This window comes from Pecten maximus, chromosome 8 (genome assembly GCF_902652985.1).
Source record: "Pecten maximus chromosome 8, xPecMax1.1, whole genome shotgun sequence".
NCBI lineage: Eukaryota > Metazoa > Mollusca > Bivalvia > Pectinida > Pectinidae > Pecten > Pecten maximus.
The window spans coordinates 39,670,716-39,696,829 of record NC_047022.1 but is presented as its reverse complement, the minus strand read 5'-3'; the positions used below and the strand labels follow the sequence as shown (position 1 = coordinate 39,696,829).

Here is a 26,114-nt window from a genome sequence, read left to right as displayed (position 1 = left end):
TGTAATCGATCTCCGTGATCGTTATCAGTGACAGGTCATCGCGTTCACCGAGGTTGACATTTCAATAAATTCTCAGCATTATCACTGTGATGTGCATTTCGTTCGAAACATCTGTTTTAACCACAATTGCTTTTCAACTTTCTCTGTCCTTTCAACACAATGGCGCTGTCGACACAGACGAGTGTTAATCAACTGGTAGTCATGTTCACTTTTGGTATCATATTTTACCGGGTGTGATACGTGTGGATTGAGATTCGCTGGAGTCCTATTTTGTTGAGATATAATGTTGTATTTTATAACCTAGAGCCTATGAAGGCTAAGACGTAGGTTTCTATAATACATGTATATAATCACACTACATATTGAGAATTATATTACGGATCAACGAAGAAGGTAAGAGCTTAAATCTCTTCACCAGTTCAGTCAAAACAATGTTAAGCAACACGCATTTATGTATAACAATTAAATTAAATATATTCATAATTTGTAGTGCTGGTGACTTATTTGAAGCTCAGGTTTAGACCGTCTCTCTTTAACGATTTTCTTTTTGTAGTAACATCAAAACTCGAAGGATGACACTTTACCCGATTTGTCACACTCCGTCACATATAAAAGTGAAATGTTTTACATAATTAAGTAATTATTAAATTAAATCAGCATGCTAATCATGGTTAGAATTTACTTTGTGTCCTTTCTTACATTAACCATTGGCATTAAAGATTCATCCTAACCGCACGCGCTCAGGCCCGTCAAAGATTGAAAAGCCGCCTTGGTTCCACTTTGCGCGACATTAGCTTCCTCTCGACTGGCATTGCATATTTAATCAGCCTTAAAACCCGCCCTAGACAAGCTATGATACTGATAACACCACTATTGTCAACACGGGCATCCGTAGTGAGCAACTGGAAAGATTTAATGAGCAGAAAATTGATTGATAATTCCCTACGCATGCGCGGCTACGGCTGTCTTAGCACACAGTTAGCATCACAGGTCTGTGATTGGTTAAAGTAAAGATGCATTAAATGTAAATTTATAAAAATACAGTATGGCTATGTTAACAGTTTTAAACCAGCAGTCGGCGAGGAACACACAGAACAATGGACGTGTCAACTTTACAGCCCAACTTTTACCCCTCTATAGAACAGATCACTGACTTTCAAAAGTAAGTTTTACGCTTTCTAATAGTCTTGTTAGTTGGTAAAATTTTTAAGCAAGATACCGATTAATATTGGTCTATTTAACCTCTAACAACTATTATATCTGTTGGATTCATGACTAGTTATAATTAATCTTCGTCGTTAACATCGTCCTCATACAATAACAGTCATACTTGTTTATTTATCATTGTTTTGTTTAGATCTTGATATCACCTTTAGGAATAATTATTTTGCACTGATCAATTTATTGTGAATATCATACTGTCAAAAGCATTTTCCCATGTAAAGTAGAGAATATATCAGAAGTTTACCTTTTTATATAGAACGTGGAGCATACCTTGGAAATATTTATACAAGTCAATTAATTGCAGGAAATTATTGTTAACTGTAAAGTAAATTATATCTATAGAATCAATCGATCTATCGTTGGTAGTATTCACATACACATTGTAATATATGTTAATACACTTCATTGAAAGGAATAATATAAAATTGATCTTATATCGTTTTTTTTATATAAATATATCATTTAATGTTTTTATTTGCATTATTATCATTCAACAGTTTGCAACTGTTTAACTTGTGCTGTCCTTACATTGTTCCATTTAATGTTATTCAATATATATTCTTTAAGACCTGTCTTCAATCATCCTAGAAACATATCTCTCATCTGTCACATTTTTATTGGTGTTTAAACACCATAAGAAAGTCATGACGAACACCTCCTGTGCGTAATTATTGGGTGAACCCTGTTTACTAAAGTTGAAAGCCGACATCACCCAAGTGCAACATATAGGGCGTTTAATGAAAGGTTTTGCACTCTCCGGTGCGTAAATGACACCAGATAAAACCTTTCGTTTGATTATGAATCGGATTTTTTATTTATTTTTTATCATAATGCATGGCTATACTAGAAATTCAAACACTTAGTTAAAATTCTCCCAAGGAACCACCAGGGCCTACCGTATGTTAGTACAAACGTCAAATTACAAATCTTAAAGATGTTAGATACTGCATTTATTGTCAAACGAGACATTAAAATTACAGGTCGTTAAAAAATGCACAGCTCCGGTATTGTTCAGCATTACGTAACCTGGAACATGTGCAATGCACGTCGGACATACGGAGATAGTTGTTGTACGAATGCATGTGAATTTGATCATAGGAAAGGCGATGTAAATCAGATTTTATTTTGACTGATACGATCACAGCAATTTCAGAAAAAAAATTAAATTCAATAACAAGTCTTGTAGTTTCTAAATGGAAAAGTGTTATCATAGCATCAAGACATACACATCATGTTGCGTTTGCTATAGCTTAAATTTTCTTTAAAATTAATGCTATCATCAACTAATTATTGATAGGAAAAGTTAATAAGTAAAGCAAAAAAAAGTCTGTTTAACGCATATATTGTTGTTTTCATGTTATTTATGTACTGTGTAGGGAGTGAGGTGAAATAGAATATATCTTAATCACTAAGTAAAATTATTATTACCAATTAACTATCACACGGAAACTACCATTTAGCCAAATAGCAACAATATAACAATAAGCTAATAAATATCGACCAGTAAACATCTAATAAATATCGACCAGTAAATATCTAATAAACATCGACCAGTGAATATCTAATAAATATCGACCAGTAAACATCTAATAAACATCGACCAGTAAATATCTAATAAATATCGACCAGTAAATATCTAATAAACATCGACCAGTGAATATCTAATAATTATCGACCGGTAAACATCTAATACATATCGACCAGTAAATATCTAATAAATATCGACCAGTAAATATCTAATAAATATCGACCAGTAAATATCTAATAAATATCGACCAGTAAATATCTAATAAATATCGACCAGTAAATATCTAATAAATATCGACCAGTAAACATCTAATAAATAATGACCAGTAAATATCTAATAAATATCGACCAGTAAATGTCTAATAAATATCGAACGGGAAACATATTAAATACAACACGGAAACTACCATCTGGAAAAATAACAACAATATTACAACAATGTTGTAAATACTGACCAGTTAACATATTAAATATCACATTTTAATATAGATATGCGAAAATGTCACCTTCTTACTAAAATCAAGATAGTGTTCTAATCATCTAGCAAACTATCACTTGGTTATAAATTTAAGCAATCATATGCAAATAAATTTGACATGACTTTATAATGATTATCTTATGAAATATTACTTAAGTATAATGTATCCTAACTTTCACTAGTGATAATAAACCTTTAAGCATTAATGTGATATATATGTATATATATATATATTCCCAAACTGTCTGTGGGATAACGCATTTCACATGTATCTTTTTTGTTTTGTGATCTTTTTTTTTTTTTAGTAAAATCTTTTTATTCAGGCAAAACATGTTGATATTACAAATATGTCCTCTCACAGGAGGGCTTGCACACGTCATTCTACTTTTTTCACATTCATTCTACTTGAATATCATGTCTTTAAATATAATTTATAAAGTACTCATTTCGGTAACACTCTGTCTGTCTGTCTGTCTGTCTGTCTGTCTGTCTGCCTGCCTGCCTGTCTGTCTGTCTGTCTGTCTGTCTGTCTGTCTGTCTCTCTGTCTCTCTCTCTCTCTCTCTCTCTCTCTCTCCGAACGATCTTTTGTAAACCTTTCACTGTCACCTCTACTGTCCAAACAATTAAAATATATTCTCCTTCTGATGTGTTATCGAATTTTTTTTATCAAAACCGGAAAGCGTTTTGTATCAAACTCCGATAAAATATTTAAAGAATGATGGAGGAGATTTTCGTAATGGACTCTATACATCCTAAGTTGTAGATGTGTTTATATAATATACAAATTTGTTATGTTCATAAAATGATAACAGAAACATTGCATTTATTAATTTATTAAACAAAAGCTCTCTTTCGAATTGTTTGAAAATTATGAATCCTAATAAGGTTTTTGGTAGAAATTCAATGAGTAGATTATCTCTTTTATCAAAAGAATTAAAAAACAACAAAAATGCATGGGAAATATATCTTGTGATAGATTGAAAAGTAACGTTTGTTGTGAGAAAATAGTGTTTTAAATCGATATGTGATTGTAAAGTCAAGCGGGAATTTATACTCCAACATTATAACGGAGATTCTTTATGTTGTATCCATATAGAATTATCTTTATTCTTACACTTACACTAACTATAAACTCGAGTTGCTGGCAAACAATTTATGGGATTGTATTTAGTCAACTTCAGCCATATTAATTTTACCAATAACATATTCAAGTGTATTATGTTTAGATGTGGCGCATGCTTGTCCAAACAAGTATAGTTACGATGGTGAAACCAATATAAGATGGTTACTGAATATACATTATTTAGCATTCTGTTTCCAGAATGGTAATTTAAAATCTTACTTGACCCGTGAGATAGAATTAAATTAGATGTCATGAATCACGATTGTAAAGTTAAGGAAAAATAAAAGTAATATTACAACGACGTCATTCGAAGCACCGCCTGAATAACAGTCTGTACGTAATAACGATAAGACAATAATTCAGTGATGCGTGTTGTGGACGTTCGTCAAAAAGATCGTATCATTTTACAAGCTATGGATTTAAAAGGTAATTTTTTTTCTGTTTGCTAAATATAACTTTTTAGAAATATAATTTAAAGGATTTTCTTAAAAATATGCACAAGTGCAAACAACAAACTTGAATATGGATTCATGATAAATGAGAATATTTTTCGAATTATGAATAAAAACATGCAGCTGTTTCCTTGATCGGGATGAAAACGGGGACACAGAAGTTATCAAACCTGTGTAGTTCAATCAATTTGATAATGTTGGATTACTTTCATTTTAAGAGGTAAGGGTAGAGATAGACTAATCTTGATAATTCTGATTTACTTATAATATTTTCGTAGTGAGTTCATTTCATGGTAGTTAAAAACATATTAGCATAACAAAACTCCTGAGCGTCAGTAGGCTGTGTTCTTACTATATAATGAAGACGCTGACTAACCCACTAGAATGTGACATCGCAATGAAAATGATAATACAATGTATGGTCTATTACTGATAGCTATAGTAAAAGAGATATATAACAAATCCTCCAAGTCTGATGTATAGGAAATAAATTACCATCTTATCGGAAACTCACACTGAAGATTATAAAAAATATTCGAGGTGCACCCTCGTCCTTTGGATTTTTATTCTTTTGTTTGAGAAATGTCAAAGAAATGATATGACATAAAGGAACACAACAGTTTGTAAAAAAGAAAGAAGAAAATGAAACTAGAGAAGTGTTACGAAAATGAAAATAAAACCACTATTTCGAAACTTTTATATTTATAATGTAATTGAAGGCATCCTATGCGTTGTTTATATTATATAGTTGATCCAGAATACATTAGATAAAAATGCAAATAGTAACTCACCATGGAATACATGAAAAATACTATTTCATTGTTCAATATTGTCTTTGTATTAAGAAAGACATGTTATGATGTTCACTATTAAGACGTCTCGGTAGTTTCGGCGATGGTTGTACTCAGTGTTTACGTGTTTTAGTTTAAACTGCGTTTTATTTGTCAATTTCCAATTACCAATATTCATACAACATATAAATGATACAAAAAGGAATCAGAAACAAGTGTCAAGAAGACACTTATATATTTTACGTGTTTTAATTTCGATATTCTACGTTGATGATGCTATTACAATGTTCCTTTGTACTTGACTTTTAAAACTTCTAGAATAATGTTTCTCACGGATTTTAATTATGTTTCCCCTTTATATTCAAGTGATGTCACCTTTTTTTCTGAATAAAGCATTACACAGCAGAGAGTAACGATAATGTAACGTCTCTGTAATTCTAACTAAAACTCGATGAAACCAGGGCAAAATAGGAACAAAAACATGGAGACCCTTGAAAAAAGTACAATGACAATATGACAGGGAGGGAAAGCTTCTGGTTGAATATATAAAACGAACCTTTCATCAGTTTAATACATAGAGACAACAGCAAAAGTTTAATTCAATAAAGACCCACTCAGATTAACAAGTCACGAACCAACCCAAATGAAAACCACTGGACGATAACTATATATCTCACCATATATCAGTGTTTACAGTTGTCACCTTGACATTTGTATATTACTGTTGTATGAAATCCCTCATATTAAATACATGCGAACTTTATTTACAACAATTGCGAAACAAGTTATAACTTGTATTAATCACGTTTGTTGATGCAAGCGAGGGTCTTACTGTGGGAGGAAACCGGAGTACCCGGAGAAACTAAAATGGTTGGGCAGGTGACCCGTCCGGTCGGGAAAACGATCCCCGCCAACCTAGGTAAACGGAAAGGTGTAACCACCGCGCTATCCGACCATCCATTCATTTATATATATATAATGTCGGTGTTTGTATTAGTAACTAGATGTTGACATTTAATATTTTGTCCTATACTTGGCATTAATTCGTTCCTTCGCTTTAACTCCGTCACATTAACACCAGCACTTATTAAGTGTGTACATTGAAGTACATTTATATTACTTACACACTTCGTAAAAATAATAAATATTACTACTAGGGACTGTGTGTACTTTATGATGATGAGTGCTCAAACGCTATAAAATATAAGCTCTAAATCTTAATTAGGGTTCACACGGATCAATAGACTAATATTATCACCAATGATCATCACTGATACGGTTATAAAGTGATCAACCATACAATAGATTAACGAAAATTTCACAAATGACTTAGATATGATTCACATTTTCCATTTGTACGTAAGCCCAATTGAGATATGCATAATTCATACAAAACTTTCCATATTATCTGTACAGACAGCCGAATATGATTGATAAATGTACCTGGAAAGTAATGACCAGCAAAATGAACAATTTTATCTGGATTCGTCTTAAATAGCATCGGGAAACAGAATATAATAAGAGCGAAGCTCTTCGGGCAGCGAAGCTCTTTACCGTTAACGTGCACGTATGTACTATATTCTAGTCCAACTTCGCATAACGTCCTGCGGGATGGTACAGTCAGGAAAAAATTCTGCCGGAAACGGAAACAGTAACAGTAAGGAACCCGGTGCAGATGTCTGCACAAACTGTTAACATAAAAAGTCTATATAACGTACAATCCAGTTGGTGTTTTCATAATGCTGACTAATTATTTTTATAAAAAATATCTCTTATAACGTGAGAATAAAATATAGCTCGAGTTATGGTTTCGAGGACGGAACTGGGAACATTCGGCATATTTCCGAAGATTGCCGGAAATTAACCGAGATGTTGCGATTGCAATTGATTGTGGACGGAAAGTACCGACAGTTCCCGGTTGCAGAATCGGTATGTCGAAAATTACCGATAGTTAACGACTGTCAAAGGTCATGTCATAAAAGGTCACATTTCACGGGTCGTCTGCTTCAACTATCAACAAAGCCGCACGTCAACACAGCCAAGATTCAAGACACACACTTGGTAAATTGGTTGATCTGGTTATTCCTCCCCCAACAAATTAGTTTTTATTTTGCACTTAAAATCTAATTTTGAATTTGAGACATGTAGAAATCTAGATAAAAAAGATATTATTGAAACTGTTTTATCACTGCCGTCGCAAAATTAATTATTATTGGAACTGCAATTTTTTCTCTCACTTAAATAATATTTAAAAAAAATAAAGATAAGCTATTATTTTTCCTAAAGTTAAATAATTTACAGTAAAGTTAACATTTTTCTGCAAAATACTGGTAAATCTAGATAGACACAATGTAGAATACTATAGGTAATATAAATTATAACTTTAGGCCAGGGACATATAATATTATTATATGTCCCTGCTTAGGCCTACTGTAGAGAATCTGTTATATATGTAGTGCCTACTCTAAACTGGTATATACTTTAAAAGCTACTGGAAAAGAATTGGACTTATTCAGTTTATTGCAACATAGATAAAAAAGTTAAGGCTGTTCTATATGTTCTTTAATTACACATTAGGCTGACAGTTTTTAAGGAAAAATATTTAATTCTAACTTTTTCTTTTACAAATATTCTTTAAGAGTACAAAAATAGCCAGATCTATTCATGATTTTGGTGTAATTTCTAGAGATATTTCGCTTTGAATTGACATTTTCAATTGTATATAAATCAACAACTACAATTGCGTATAATATCCCACCAAGAATTACAATTCAAAATCAGACTTACAATGTGTATGATGTACCTGGTGATGGTAATTGATTCTTCCGCTGCTTAAGTTTATCATTACATTTTTTTTTATTACATGGTGATTTTTCTCAAAGACTGAGAAAGCACATCTGTACAGAAATGTATAAAAACTGGATTTTCTGGGAAGATTTAAAAAAAAAATCACAAATGGTTCACAACACATCGATTTCAAATTCCACATACAGGACGCATATGCTATTCAATAATGGTTGGGCTACACTTTCTGAAGTGAAAGCAGCAGCAATTTATTTGGGCATTCAAATAAAAGTATGGTTGAAAGGAATCAATGGAAATAATCGGCATGTATTCAATATGTCATGTTTTGATCCTTCGACTACAAGTGGCCATATACCTACAGTAGAACTGCTGTTAGAAAACTCATTTTAAGTATATAAACCCATTATATGCAATAAATCATTCAAACTCAATTGGTAATGACACAGACATATATGTCTCTGGTAATGATGACACATACTATGCAAAACCAAGGGAAACAACAATTCCAAATGGTCAACCCAAAACAGAAAATTAAAAAAAAATAAAAATAAAATCAAATGTTGGGTTTTGAAAGTCAGACCAAAGCAATGGAGATAATCAATTCAAACATTCCTGCAAATTAAAAAAATCCTTTGCATGATGATATTGACCATACATACTACATACAACCCAGGAAATCAACTAATTCAAGCATTTCACAAGATTCTGAGAAAATAGTATCTTCAGAAAAGTCTTTCTGGTTACCGGTAATTATTACTTTCTCGTAATTAAACGGCGAAACGTTTATCACTATATTTTTATGTTGTACATTTGCATACTAGCTAGCTTCGCTCTTTTCAAGCATTGCCTGTTTCATATTACAGTTAATGTTTTAATAGCACGTTTGAAACTACAAAGAAGTTGTAAGGCAATGCAATATAATCAGATTGTTTCCGGTGTTTCGGGGTTCTATTGTTTCTTACAAAATGTTTTTATCATTTTCAAAAATTACGATTTTTAAATACTATACTATTATACTATACTATACTATAGTACTATACTATACTATGCTATACTATACTAAGCTATGCTATGCTATACTATACTATACTATACTATACTATACTATACTATACTATACTATACTATACTTTACTATTCTATACTATACTATACTATACTATACTATAGTACTATACTATACTATACTATACTATACTTTACTATTCTATTTTATACTATACTACTATACTATACTATACTATACTATACTATACTTTACTATTCTATTTTATACTATACTACTATACTATACTATACTATACTATACTATACTATACTATACTTTACTATTCTATACTATACTATACTATACTATACTATAGTACTATACTATACTATACTATACTATACTATTTTATACTATACTACTATACTATACCATACTATACTATATACTATACTATATTATACTATACTATACTATATTATACTATACTATACTATACTATACTATACTATACTATACTATACTTTACAATGTACCATAATATACTATACTATTAAATCATATTGGTATTATAAAATAATATATCATATAGATGTATTTGAATAGTGTTTTGTATACTGATTGATTGTAATTGTCTTCTGATATTCAACGGGGAACTTATAAATAGTGCGAAATGAACCGCTTTGTGCTAGCACTCTCATGAATCCATCAACAGTAGGTAGAGCGGTACCACAGAAATCAATTAACAAAGTAAAAAATAGGCCGAGGACAATATACATAGAGCACAATTTACATAGGGCATTTTACAAAGATTTTGTTCGCGAGAGATAGAAGCATATTTTCAAACATACCATAAACACAATGGATAATAAAGCCAATGAATTAAACAGGACTGTGTAACTCCATAAAAGGTATCATGTTTAGAAATACCTGTGTATGCTGACATCAATCGCACATTTACAAACAGGAAAGGGTAGGCTATTTATTATTTACAAATCATAAAAAATGGAACTAGAAGTACTGGCGGAGAGCACGCTGATATAATGCCAGCTACATTATCTGAGAGGTCCTCTCCTGGGGTTTTAACAGAGATGAATGATAATTAGCAAAACGCCGTTAATTATTCATGAGGTACGCTGAGCAAGGAGATAGATAACCTGTCGCGTGTTTGGCGCGTGTACCCCAGGAGACAGGTAATAACAATCATAGCAGATAGAGAAAACGGTTGTCCTTATAGAAGCGATAGATATTTATCCTAGGTGTATGTTTTATCGGTGAGAGTATCAAAGTACAAGCGATGAAAAGGACGATTATAGCATGGACTATTAGTAAAGATGGCGATTTTATGTGCGCAAATGCAGCAGAATTGAAATTGAAGGAAAGTTCTCATGGAAACACTCATGTCCTAATTATAAGTAAAGACAAAAAATCCTTAAAAAGAACATGCAAATCAACCTTAAGGCTAATGACTACATCATATTTTGAGATTTTAACTAGAAATCAGAAAAAGGACAAAAGTGAAACTCTCGTTCTTCGAAAAATGATTTAACTGAAAACAAATTAAACTCTGGTACATAATACCACCAAAAATTAGACAACGTCATCACCAGCCTCTTTACAATACCACCGAAAATTAGAAATCGTCATCACAAACAGACAACTACGTCACACGTCACAAACTCAAAGAGGAGAATCCTGTCACACCTTAGAAAATTGAACAAAATGGTTACACGATACCGCAGAAAATTGGACAACCCTGTTATACGACACTATAGAAAATTGGACAACCCTGTCACATGACACCACAAAGAAGAAGACGAACTGACTAATTAAAAACCACTCCTGTCGCAATATCTTTTTGATAAGATATCATAAAACAAATCGGGCTTGTCGGCACTAAAAACACAGAAAAAGACAAGCCCTTTCATAATTTAAGTGCCAAAGTAAATCTCGTGTACAAGAGGATGGTCGTTACAATGTCTATCACCGTCATCTTCGCGCCTTCCATTAAATAACAATATATGTGTGATGGTTTGATTGGGTTTAGCGGGGCACATACAAACAAGAAGATTGTGTAAGCTAAGTGCTTGAACTGACCATAAAGGAAAAAAAAAAAAAAAACAACGAAAAACAAACAAGCAAAAAACAGCAACAACAATGCAGGGTCACTTGTCCTATAATGGAACATGTATAGCTTGGGGTAGCATGCAGGATATGCTACGGGTGATTTACATACAATATGACATACTGAGTATATTTGATATGAAATTTGAATCAAGCAAAATGACAAAATGGCGTTGAATAAAGCCGACGATAGTTTTCATAATATCAAAAAGAAAATATTTGAATTATTGCGTCGTGGGTGATTGTTGTTATTTGTATCAAGCAGTTTCAACTGAAACTGATGAAGATATACATAGATTATTTGTCACGCCGTGTCCCATAATTTGAAATTGTTGAATTAGCAAGTTTAACACAAATCTAGAGCACATCGAAAATGTATTGCTTAATCATATTATATCGTTACCAAGCACCCGCTAATGTGTATATTGTATAATAAACGTTATCAAGCAGCCGACAATATATCTATATATACAAAAACAGATGTTATGTACATGGGTGTATTATTACGGAGATGTGTAAAGAACTGGGAAAGGGACAGTTGATTACAGTGGTTTTCTATCAAAGTAATACCGGTTATAAGACAGAATGTAAATTATTAACAGTGGAAGAGGTTTCTGATTTGGCTACATAACCGTGGCCTTTATGGGACCATAAACCATGGCGTCATATCTTTCATGTTTCTGTCTTTAAGTAAATGGCTGATATGTTCGGTGATAGAATTGATCTGGATGTGTAACCATCGGAATTACAAAGTCACAGCTGAATGCTATATCATCATACTTGTAGAAATATACAGCTCATTACAAGTGAGGCATTGACAATAAATTCAGTTGTGATAACCATCACATAAGGTACTAATTCTATAGTGAATAATTCATAAATATTCCAGTTTTATTGTTTAAAGATGTGAAGTACAAGTTCGAATCAATTATGCTATCGCGAGGCCAGGTAACCTGCCCTGAATGATTTAGGCATTAAAATAAGAGCATCTATCTCTCCAATGTTAGTGATGTATTTGTGGCTCAAGTCAGGTGTGGCGTCGATCGTCACACACCATATGCTTTCCCGGAGTATAACCGCCTCCATGGAGTACACCCGATTTTATATCCTTAATTGTTCTGTAGTTAACTCTGTTAATCGTCATGTAAAAACTGATTAGTGTTGTATATGATTTAGTGACCAGATTGTCACACCTGCTGTCTGAATCTCCTACCCTTCATAATCACTGCTCCCTGGTCAATTTGTCTTAGTAGCGTGTAATCGTATACATCGATAAAACACATACGGGTTAATGTTAAGTTTCCTTGGTCTTATGTTGCATATATTTACAGTTTTAGAATACACCAATGAACATTTTAAATCCCTTTATGGTATAAAATAAAAGTGCTCCTGAGCAAACGAGTGATGCAATGAGCATTAAACACACTCGCTTAGCGACTGCATGAGTATCTCTTAATACTTCACGTGCCTTTCTCATTTCAGTGCTTTTTTCCAGTCTCCAATGGGACACATGAGTATGGAGTGTGTTCCTCAGTTTCGTCAGCCAGTTATGAACTGTAAAGCTCTGACAGACATTTCTAATAGAATATACCCTTCCACCTCGACTCAGCAACGCCCTCCCGCCTTCTACTTCACACAGGAAGACCTAGACTTCGTGTTGTTTGGTTACTACCCAATCAATACATGTAACGGGACTCCCGCACACGCCCTCAGTGGACTGAAAGTGGGTGAAATAAGTCACGGTATGTTAAAACACCATGATAAATAGAATACAGAAAAATAACAAATGCCCATATTGGCTTTAAAACAACAGTGGATACTGAAATTTAAAGGAAAACGTGGATCTATCTCTAAATCTTTTAAAGTGGGGAAAAATGAGAAGAAGCGATATCAAGTGATTGAATTAAGAACGGTTGGTAAAGATACATATGTATTATTCTAAATAAAATAAGATAATAATAATAATAAAAAAAAAACAACTTTAGAGGCACTCCTTGGCCGCCTTACAACGAGATAATTATACCATGATCGGTATAAAGCTGTCACATTAAAAGCAGAAAAAAAATATCACATTGATCTAAAGTTTTATGAAATACGTTAATATTAAGTAAACACCAATACAATAAAGACAAAATAAAATCAGTTATCAGAAGCCATAGAAAATTAATATTCCATTCATCCTGGGCCAGAAACAAATGGCTGGATAATAAATATTTACTGAAATACAGATCATATCTGGCCGGTAGGGTAAGAGAAGCTGTTTAGCCATGCTATCTCAATTTTTTTTTATAATAAAATGAAGTGCAGGTATCAATTGAAACGGAATTATTTATTGTAAGACATAGCCCTTTCGAAGAGTGTTTTGAACATTTGATATTTTTCAAGAGAAGGAATACTTTTCTTTGAACATTTTATAAGTGCAATTTGAAACTAAAATTCAGTTCAATATCTTTATGAAATATTAATTGGAAATTTAGAAATTGATTACGTCTTAATTTCCCTAATGAATTACAATAAATTGTTTCATGAGAATACTATCTCTGGGGATCGATAACTTTTATACAAAACTATTAAAGGAACCTCAACGTTTAATTATCGTATACATATGGTCTAATGGTTAATTCACAGTGCTTGATGTAAAAACAGCCCATGTCTTTTAAAAACGTCATTTATATTTCCCCCTTTATGCAAAAGCTTATCTTTTCATTATCAAAATTTTCCAATCTCTTGTTTCTGGATAATTTATGTACCGTCAGACCTAAAACAAAACACTATTAATCTCAGAACAACTCTAGACTAGTACACCCCGAGGCCGGTTCTCCTCGGCATAAAATGTCCTAGGATATTCTTGTGAATCTTTAGCGGCGGAGAAAGGGTCGAATGTGTGGTGTATTTATAATGTATAACATTCTTTCAGCTTTTGTTTAATGTTACGCGGTATGACAATACATAATCTGATTATTTTTATGGATAATAAACATGCGCTTTACCTGTCCACACGTTCAATCCAGCGAATAATTAGACGCTGTCGATCAGATAACACGTGGCGCTGAAAACAGTTATTCATATCTTTAAAGTTTCTGGATGGACTTGTATGAAACAGACTGTAAATTAATAGTTAACAATGTAGACGGCGAGAACACATTGTGTTCTGTTGTCTGTGGCCTAGATCTGACCAGCACAAAATGAGCCTAATAGTTTTTGATAAAACCTGACCGAGGATTATAAAGCAGGGAATCATAAAAAGGAAAATTATCAGAAAGAATATTATATCAGTATTCAGCATGTGTTAAAGAGTACATTCTACCGTTAGCAGATTACCTATCGGAAATATTGGAATATTTTCTTCAAAATACTCAAGTCAATTTCTTGATCTTTGCCAAATTAAACAAACATAACACAATGCTATTTTCAAATAAACATAAAAATCCATATTTGTTTATTATAAATTTTAAGTATTATCTTATCATGATTACGTCTAATAATGTATTGCTGAAATCAATAGGTATTTCCAACATATAAAACTTGTTTGTGTAGGCATTGAACGAATCCTTTCCCAAAACAACGGCATGGCTTCCCCTTTTCCAGTGAGCACGTGGAAATTGTCGCGCACAGACCCTCCACCACATGATCTCCCAGAAGGTGAGGATTTAACTGTAACAGTAAATAGCCAGAACTCATTCATCATTGATTTTGTCGACTTAATGAACAACAATCACGCCTAAGGAAGTTAATTCATTAATGTTCAACTTAATTGAAATAAAGACAATGAAATCAGACTTTTACGCGTCTTAACGATTTTGCTCTTTATTTTTTTTTTTTTAATTTCTCTTTTAGAGCTGTGTATTTGCCCAACGACTTTTGCCGGTATCATCCACTACGGTGTATTTTCTCGCCGTGACGTTCTCGTTAAAGGTACGAGATTCGGACCTTTCAAAGGCAAGGTCGTTAATACCAGCGAGATCAAATCTTTTGATGACAACAGCTACATGTGGGAGGTATGTTTCCTGTAATCCACATTAATGACGTCATAGGCCAGAATGGTGATATAACAGTTAAATAAAAACTTAAAATGTGAGGGAAAATACTGGAACGTTCAAAATAAAATTCAGATTTATCTAGTTTGTAATGCTTCGTATGGAAAGGTTTATGAATAGAACTCGTGCGCTATAACATATTTTATCTCATTGTGTTTACATGCATTTATATTTCTGCATTATAATTTGTAAATTCAGGGTCATGTTCACTCTAATTTGTAGATCTTTAAAGGAGGAAAACTGAGTCATTTCATTGACGGCCGAGGAGCTACGGGTAACTGGATGTCGTACGTCAACTGTGCCCGCCACACGGCAGAGCAGAATGTGATCGTAGTGCAAGAAAACGACTGTATATATTATGAAGTATATAAAGACATTCCGATGGGTTCCGAAATGCTGGTTTGGTACAGTGATGTATACGTACAGTTTATGGGGATACCAGTTACAATGAAAGAGTCCATAGAGGTCCAGAATGCAGCGAAAGGAGAAAAGGATGGTACGTTGGTAACACAGTAATTTGTAACCTCAGAACATAACTGTTATTCATAACTTAATACTTTATTTATAAAATGGAAGGTAAGTGTTTAAATTGAATGACGGAATCATTTATTAAACATTTTCCAAGTATCTTCAGTAAACAAAATTAAAGCCGACTCTCTAGCTACAGTAAAACAATAATCGTGATCTCACTACCATAATGATACAATAAAACAGTAATCGTGATCTCACTACCATAATGATACAGTAAAACAATACTCGTGTTCTCACTACCATAATGATACAGTAAAACAATAATCGTGATCTCACTACCATAATGATACAGTAAAACAATACTCGTGTTCTCACTACCATAATGATACAGTAAAACAATAATAGTGATCTCACTACCATAATGATATAGTAACACAATAATCGTGATCTCACTACCATAATGATACAGTAAAACAATAATCGTGATCTCACTACCATAATGATACAGTAAAACAATAATCGTGATCTCACTACCATAATGATACAGTAAAACAATAGTCGTGATCTAACTACCATAATGATACAGTAAAACAATAATCGTGTTCTCACTAACATAATGATACAGTTAAACAACAATCGTGATCTCACTACCATAATGATACAGTAAAACAATAATCGTGATCTCACTACCATAATGATACAGTAAAACAATAGTCGTGATCTAACTACCATAATGATACAGTAAAACAATAGTCGTGATCTAACTACCGTGATAATACAGTAAAACAATAATCGTGATATCACCACCATAATGATACAGTAAAACAATAATCGTGATATCACTACCATACTGATACAATAAAACATTACTCCCATATCATATGACATTCAATTTTGATAGCAAAGGTCACGTGACTCATAAAACTAGTAACTTACGAAAGGACTTGTTCACTTCTCATACCTACAATTTCAATCAAATTCAATTTTGACCGAACAAACTCCAAATTTGTATATAAACGAATGGGTTTATGTACGCTGAACTATCGCTTATAGAAGAATATATTATCTATTCGACAGAAATGAAAATATTCCTCCCCTTACTAAGTAACTCCGTACAATATTTCATGGAACCACATGTATTAAACATTGGTCCTTTTAGAAACAAAGCCTTGTTTATCTGAAAAAAACTCCCCCCCCACTAACATCACTATCACAACTATAACAATATAATTCCCATTTCTATTTTCATCATCAACTTAAACAATTGGGTATCTTTCTTAGACAATATTTATTGAAATATATATATTAATGATAAACCAAATATTGCATTTATTATGTTACCTTTTTAAGAAGACAAATATCAGAAAACTTAGAAATAAATTATGACAGTACTTTTCTGCATTTGCAAACTCATTAATATTCGACAGAATCTCAATTTCTCGCATTTTCTTGTAGCTTCACATCTTCACTTTATTAATGAACCATGTAACATCTACGTAACAATACCACATTGACCACACGCTAAAACAGAAGCGAATAGCTCATGGTATAATAATTATACCTGTACATGTATATACTAAGTTACATTGGTAAAAATATGTCAAAAGTGAATAATAAATTACATATTTTCTGTAATAACTATAACATCCCAATGGACTTTGTACAAAACATCAAACACAGGAAAGCAGATTCTTGAATTGGTTAGGTTCAGCATATGCTGAATAGATGTGTCAACATTTGTCATTTTTTTTTCTGAACCCCCTGGAAAGCAATCAGACGGAGCTGCCATTTAGGCGCTGACAGCTTTCACAAGATAATTTTTGCATTTCCCAACCTTGTACTACAGCTGAGTCGAATATCTTCTTTAAGGATACAACACATCACCCGTGCCTGGACTCGAATTAGCATAGCCCTCCGTCTTACAAAAAGACCACCAAACGTCCTATCAATAGTTTACCTCGCCTCTTTAGTGATGATATGCTTTGCTGTTGGTTTCTTTATCCTAGGGCCAAACATTTGATTTGAAGAAAACGTTGGATGTTACAAATACTTTATACATTGCTGAAAAGGATTTAGAAGTAGAAAACATGAAAATCCCCTCCTTAGTTATATAAACCAATACCTTTTGGAAGTTCCATTATTATATACATGCCTCTAAATTTAAGTACATCTGCATTTAAATAAATTCAGGTTTCCTTTGTTAAACATCTATGTCATGCTTACAGTGCTAGCATTAACTTTAATACCACATAGAAAACAAAACCAGGTTAGGATAAAAATGTGATTTACACCAATCCTGACAATAATCCCTACTCTAGCACTCCCAAACATGTCAGCTCGTCTTAGCATATAAACATGTATACTAGAATAAAATAAATTGTAACGCATCATGTTAACAGTTCTAGGCACGCTGACATGTTTGTAATGCGGATATCGACGCACTGGAGTCAATTTATTATGGTTAGTATGGAAACTTGGGTCTGTGGAGACATGCACGCAGGCATCACATAAAAATAGCAAACTTTTAGCCCTGCTTTCTTAAGTTTTCGAGCAGAGATGCGTTAGTTTTAAGGAAGTTTTATAGCTATTTTGACAAGCATGTGGTACTAAATTTACACTTTAAAGGCATTGAAATGGTATATAGCAACAGGGATGGTGACATTTAGTAGCTTAGTTCTCACGTTAGGAGCATGTCACGTGTCTGAAGGAGGTTAATGCTGCCTTTGAGCTGTATTATGTGCAAGGTGCTGTAAATCATAGCTCCTGTTGCCTGATTGTTCCAGCAATTACACCGCATCACCATATCCTACTGCACGATGCCATCTTAATATCAGGCCGGTAATCCCCCATTTACCGCACCCATTACGCGCACATTCCAAACACAGGGGAGGTCCAGATCACGGTCGTCTTACGATAGTGTTTGTTTTACGATCATCCGCCATTCCATAAACCCCCTTCCTGATTTAGTACCCCCAACACTCAATCTCCCTCCAATTAGAGACGTGGAGACTTCCTTAATGAATAGATTTGTTTGCTGGTCCCATTTATGATGAAGAACGTAAGCGTACTTAGCAAGGGCTTATCTCAACATAAACCGGAATTACAGTCAGCGTTTCCGTGACGCTTGAAGGAAAAGAATACACACTGGTAATAAAACAAAAAATATCAGATTTAACTCTCCCTATTATAGCCAGGCCTTAAAACTAACTACAAACACCAATTCCCATAGGATCGGACAGTTTTTATCTCTGGTAAGAAGTAGGCTTTTTTTCGTCCGTGTTTTCTTGGCCAGGACTGAACTTGCTTTGTCAAGCCATGGGCTCCATTAAATAGTTGGGTAATAAAACACTGCCGCCTTTGACAACGATAGTCATATATCCTCTTTATGTAGCATTGTCATGTTTGCTCAAATGTTTTGCTTCCCTTCTTTTTCTGACTAACAGACATTATTTTTGATGGGATCATGTGGAGAATTCTTGATATTGGAACTTGAGAAACAGATCGTTAAATAGCATTATTTATATCATTAGGGCTGGTATTTTTTTTTTGTGTGATAAAAACTGAATTTATCATGATTCCTCACAAAGTGTGAACCATCAGGCTGACGCGTCTTTGTAAATGTTTACAACCGTAGGTTGTTTCCGAGCTTATTTGTGTGTCCACTAAACGGATAAAACCACCTATCATCAATGTATAAGTAATAACTCCTCTAAAATGGTTTAGACAACGCGCATTGAATTAACATCAATTGAAGCGGCGTCAATCTACTTAATCAGGCTTGTGTATGTTAAGCATGTCCTACATCATTTTCTCCTGGTCTGAAAAATCAAATAATTATTTGATATAGGCATTGGAATCCTTATTTTTTACAAAGCTGGAAATAAAACTAAGAAATATTTTGTATTGTTATTACGTATCTAGCTTATCACTAAGTTTACCCTAATCAATGAAACTTATGTCATATTCAAAAAAAAGTTTTATCAGGTTTTAAAAATAATAACATTTTAAACATCGTATTTGTTTATTTTAGCTGCGGAAGGATATCAGTGTGAACGTTGTGGGAAGGTGTTTGCTTACAAATACTACAGAGACAAACATTTGAAGTATACGAAATGTGTGGACCAAGGGAACCGCAAATACCCATGCCATCTGTGTACAAGGTTAGTAACCGGAAATACTCGTGTCATCTGTATACATGGTATGTTACCTGAAGACATCGCAAATAAATTAATTAATAAACAATAAAAATGAATAAATAAAAATAAATCCATGTGTTTTTAAAGCTTCAAATATATTTGAAGTGATTGAAGTATAATACAGGTATGCGTATTACACAGGTCCTTTGAGAAGAGAGACCGTTTACGGATCCATATCTTACACGTCCACGAAAAACATCGGCCACACAAATGTAGTGTATGTGGTAAAAGTTTCAGTCAAAGCTCCAGTCTTAACAAACATATGAGGGTAAGTGATCACCGTATACGCTGTTTCCTCCTTTTTCTACATTTTCAAAAAGTAATCATAATATGAGAAAATGACCATCCAATCTTACTAGTATTTAAACATTTGTACGGGTCAAACCTATTTTTACATTTGTACGGGTCAAATCCTATTTTTACATTTGTACAGGTCAAATCCTATTTCAACATTTGTACGGGTCCAATTTTATTGTAACATCTGTACAGGTCCAATCCTTTTTTAACATTTGTACGGGTCCATTTTGATTTTAACATTTGTACAGGTCCAATTTGATTTTAACATCTGTACAGGTCCAATTTTATTTTAACATCTGTACAGGTCCAATTGTCTTTTAACATTTGTACAGGTCCAATTGTCTTTTAACATATGTACAGGTCCAATTGTCTTTTAACATCTGTACAGGTCCAATTTTATTTTAACATCTGTACAGGTCCAATTGTCTTTTAACATGTGTACAGGTCCAATTGTCTTTTAACATTTGTACAGGTCCAATTTCATTTTAACATCTGTACAGGTCCAATTGTCTTTTAACATTTGTACAGGTCCAATTTCATTTTAACATCTGTACAGGTCCAATTGTCTTTCAACATTCGTACAGGTCCAATCCTATTTTAACATTCGTACAGGTCCAATCCTATTTTAACATTTTTACGGGTCCAATTCTATTTTAACATCTGTACAGATCCAATCTTATTTTAATATTTGTACGGGTCCATTTTGAATTTGCTGACTTTCCTTCTGGATTTCCATACTTTAGCCTTCAACTATAACCAGGTAATTCCTTAAATGTGGAAACAGCTGCTGGTCCAATTTATATCTATTATTCGGCGAATGATGTATCTTATCATTAACGTTTTTGTCTATTGTAGACCCATTGCTGTATTTTTTGTTTTTACTGACAGGTCCACAGTGGAGAGCGTCCTTATAAATGTGTGTATTGTAGTAAGTCCTTTACAGCCAGTAGTATACTGAGGACACACATACGACAACATTCAGGAGAGCGACCATTCAAGGTATGGCTTCATAATCCTCAACACTGAAATAGTATACAGGAGTTTTAATGTTCTTTACAATCTTCTTTACTTATGACTCGTCTATGTAAAATTTGTCATTATAGGAAATATATATTAAGCACAATATAGCAATTGATTTTAAACGAATCTCATCGGTTAAAGAAATTGTTCTCGATATCGTTTGGATGTTTAATAATTTCTTCAAAGGAAAGTATCAAGAAAACCATTAGACATATAGTTTCTCAGACATGTTCTGCTGCATAACGACACTTTATCTTGTTAGATTAAAAATAAAATCAACACGTCTTCAAATCACGGCGTATTGATTTCTATGATAGGGCCTTATGGAGGAAGAGTGTGCCTTGTCCAGTCACTTATCGCTTTAGTACTTATGTTGTTTACAGCATACACATGTAAGTGATGTTGAATGAAAACTTCATACAATCATTTATCATATTTGATTGATGCTTACAAGTTTTCTATTTTATATCATTTCCATCTTAATATCCACAATATAACATAACGGTCATAATTGATTATATTTTGTTTTCAGTGTAAATTTTGTGGAAAGGCATTTGCATCTCATGCAGCACACGACAGTCATGTGAGACGTACGCACGTGAAAGAGAAAGCAAACTCGTGCAAGCTATGTAATTTAGAATTCAGTAGTCCCTATGAACTGAAAATACATACCAAATCGAAACACGGTAAGCCGGATAAATCATTGTACACTTTGTAACTAATATTAATACATTACAATACGTTAAAGGTATCTTATATAAATTATACAGAACTAAATTGTAGATTTACCTTTAACATATTAACATTAACTGTATTTACTTAAAAAATTATATAAAATAAAAGGGGATGATATCGTTAACTACATAGTAGCCAAATGAAGCAATACAGCTGATACTTTGTAATCTTGATTTGTAGACAATATATTGCCTAGTCTTTGGGGAGTACAGGATTCACATCCTCCAGTCTCGGGATCAAGTCTTCACCATCTACAAGCTTGACAACACTCACGATACTGATACGCAAGTTGACTTTTGGAATCAAGCTTCCGACAAAAGCCTCGACAACACTTAGACTATTGTTGGAATGATCTATTCTTCATTTCTTTGGCACGTTTCTATTTCTTAAAACATTAGTGCTGAACTGAAATTGTCAAACAATTCAATAATACGATGGACCTTCATCGTCACTTCATCTGTAAACGATATATGTGTGATATCTAGAGTTGTAACGTGATATTTTATTATGATACATTTATATATATAGCGTTACGAGATTTCATCACGATATATTTAATATTGATATATACAACAATGGAATATCATTCTCAAATAATGATAAAACATCACAAACTAGCTACCATACGTTAAACCGCAATAGGTCTGTAATGCTACATGATCAAGTCATGATATGTACATCGCACCAAATGATTCCATCAAAAATATATTCATCACATGACATCAATATCACCAAATGCCCATGATCTCGTGCGAAACTTTCATGATATTGTCACCAAAACAAATATTATAACAATGTATCACGAACCAGATTAACGATATGTTGATCAAACGGCTTGATGATATATACCATTACTTTCTGATATGAAAGCTACCATATCAATGCTAAACAAAAACATCCGAATAAAAACAATACCTATTACTTGTTCGTTCATTAGCACACCTGCTAGTGCATTATCACACCCTTGTTCCGAAATGCATTCTTTTCAACTTTAATTAACTAAATGAAACACTGTTTACAAATATTAAGAAAAGTAACAACTCCAAAAAGCCCCTGTTTCAAATAACATTGTCCTGTGCTGTTACAATATATAGCACAATGTCTGTCATAGGATTGATAAGTTAGTGGTGTAATACTACTGACCATACAAATGTTAGGTTTCCTTAAAAAAGACTTTTTTTCAAGGTAGTTTGTTTCGTGTTATACATTTGTACTGCCATGTTTCTAAACGTGAACTCTTATATCCCTTTGAAAATCCCTTGACAATACGGCTATAACTAGCTAAAGCAGAAGCATTGATCTCTACGACAATTACTTTGTCCCTAATTTTATTGATAAACTTGTATAATTTCTATCTACATCAAACACATTTCACGATTGTGATTTTTGTTAATTTAGTACGATAAGATCTTAGTAAGGAATTTTGTGTAGAATACTTACAGACTATTGAATAACACGTAGAGTACCGTGCAATTTTTACTTAATAACATATGATCCCTGTACTTTAAATTTGTACTTATCAATATTAAGTATTCATTCATCACTGGTAATAGCTACACCATTGGTTTATTTTGGTTTTATATTAAGACACTGTGCATAAACTGTATATTTGTTGTAATATATACTTATAAGTACGGCTGTGTTATGATAACATTTTGTTGATAATGTTTGTGTTGATGTACAAAATCTGTATATTTAATAAAAACAAAGTATATACCGTACTTTTGTCTTAGTGACATGTGACGGGAGGTCAAAACAGAACCACTAGACATATCAACAAACATCAAACATGTCTGACTCAACAAACACCAAACACGTCTGACTCCATATCAACAAACACCAAACATGTCTGACTCCATATCAACAAACACCAAACATGTCTGACTCCATATCAACAAACACCAAACATGTCTGACTCCATATCAACAAACATCAAACATGTCTGACTCAACAAACACCAAACATGTCTGACTCAACAAACACCAAACATGTCTGACTCCATATCAACAAACACCAAACATGTCTGACTCCATATCAACAAACACCAAACATGTCTGACCCCATATCAACAAACACCAAACATGTCTGACTCCATATCAACAAACATCAAACATGTCTGACTCCATATCAACAAACTCCAAACATGTCTGACTCCATATCAACAAACACCAAACATGTCTGACCCCATATCAACAAACACCAAACATGTCTGACTCCATATCAACAAACATCAAACATGTCTGACTCCATATCAACAAACACCAAACATGTCTGACTCCATATCAACAAACACCAAACATGTCTGACCCCATATCAACAAACACCAAACATGTCTGACTCCATATCAACAAACATCAAACATGTCTGACTCCATATCAACAAACACCAAACATGTCTGACTCCATATCAACAAACACCAAACATGTCTGACTCCATATCAACAAACACCAAACATGTCTGACTCAACAAACACCAAACATGTCTGACTCAACAAACACCAAACATGTCTGACTCAACAAACACCAAACATGTCTGACTCCATATCAACAAACACCAAACATGTCTGACTCCATATCAACAAACACCAAACATGTCTGACTCCATATCAACAAACACCAAACATGTCTGACTCCATATCAACAAACACCAAACATGTCTGACTCCATATCAACAAACACCAAACATGTCTGACTCAACAAACACCAAACATGTCTGACTCCATATCAACAAGCATCAAACATGTCTGACTCCATATCAACAAACACCAAACATGTCTGACTCAACAAACACCAAACATGTCTGACTCCATATCAACAAGCATCAAACATGTCTGACTCCATATCAACAAACACCAAACATGTCTGACTCCATATCAACAAACACCAAACATGTCTGACTCCATATCAACAAACATCAAACATGTCTGACCCCATATCAACAAACACCAAACATGTCTGACTCAACAAACACCAAACATGTCTGACTCAACAAACACCAAACATGTCTGACTCAACAAACACCAAACATGTCTGACTCAACAAACACCAAACATGTCTGACTCCATATCAACAAACATCAAACATGTCTGACCCCATATCAACAAACACCAAACATGTCTGACTCAACAAACACCAAACATGTCTGACTCAACAAACACCAAACATGTCAGACTCCATATCAACAAACACCAAACATGTCTGACTCCATATATCGTACAAGGAAATAAAACATTTCCCCGTGGTCTTCATCAACCTGCATCTCTCGAAACTCATTAATTTTATCAATGTTATTAATTGTTATTAATTAAATAATCTAATTTTGTCTCGAAAATCGTGATAATGAGAATTACTCCTTGATTATCCGAATCCGATGATGGAACATGTAATCATCGTAAAATGGGTGTAGCATTGCTATTTGAAAAAAAGATAGGAAATAAACACCTGCCCCTGCTGGTTAATCCGCTGTAAGGAATCGAGGTAAGCTGGTGATGTTGAAGAGGTTGTAGTGCCATTTATTTTAAGTTCTACAGGGTATGTCCAATCGACTTGGTCAATAAATTGTTATTTTGATACAACACATCGACAACAAACATGAATGCCTCTGTTACCAATTCTGATGAGCTCTTAAATAAAAATTAATTTCGTATGAAAGCAAGAATAAGTGGGCCATCAGTGGGGTAAAGTTTGTTATTGAAAGTTCTGGTTACCAAACCCAACAAAGATATTGCCGAAATGATTTATTCTCACGTTTTCATGTTTAGTGTATTTCCTATGGTATTTGGCGTAGGTCCTCCTAAATAGGAATGCAACATGAAAATGCTATGTAGGCATTTCGTAAGTAACAGT

At 33.4% G+C, this 26,114-nt stretch overlaps 1 protein-coding gene across 1 annotated transcript; it reads left to right on the top strand.

Annotated features, from left to right (window-relative positions):
* The first annotated feature begins 1,067 nt into the window (after nucleotides 1–1,067).
* LOC117333700 (PR domain zinc finger protein 14-like) lies at nucleotides 1,068–23,990 on the top strand. Its single transcript, XM_033893121.1, has 10 exons — nucleotides 1,068–1,162; nucleotides 12,996–13,255; nucleotides 15,051–15,155; nucleotides 15,351–15,511; nucleotides 15,773–16,046; nucleotides 20,052–20,181; nucleotides 20,359–20,485; nucleotides 21,403–21,513; nucleotides 22,067–22,220; nucleotides 22,450–23,990. The coding sequence occupies exons 1-10, from the start codon at nucleotides 1,098–1,100 to the stop codon at nucleotides 22,530–22,532; spliced, it is 1,470 nt and encodes a 489-aa protein (XP_033749012.1). The 5' UTR covers nucleotides 1,068–1,097; the 3' UTR covers nucleotides 22,533–23,990.
* Nucleotides 23,991–26,114: the final 2,124 nt, after the last annotated feature.

Coding starts and splice junctions, on each gene's coding strand:
- LOC117333700 (XM_033893121.1), top strand. CDS start 1,098: ATGGACGTGTCAACTTTACAGCCCAACTTTTACCCCTCTATAGAACAG. Junction 1,163..12,995: donor CAGATCACTGACTTTCAAAA/GTAAGTTTTACG, acceptor TTCTCATTTCAG/TGCTTTTTTCCAGTCTCCAA. Junction 15,512..15,772: donor ACAACAGCTACATGTGGGAG/GTATGTTTCCTG, acceptor TCTAATTTGTAG/ATCTTTAAAGGAGGAAAACT.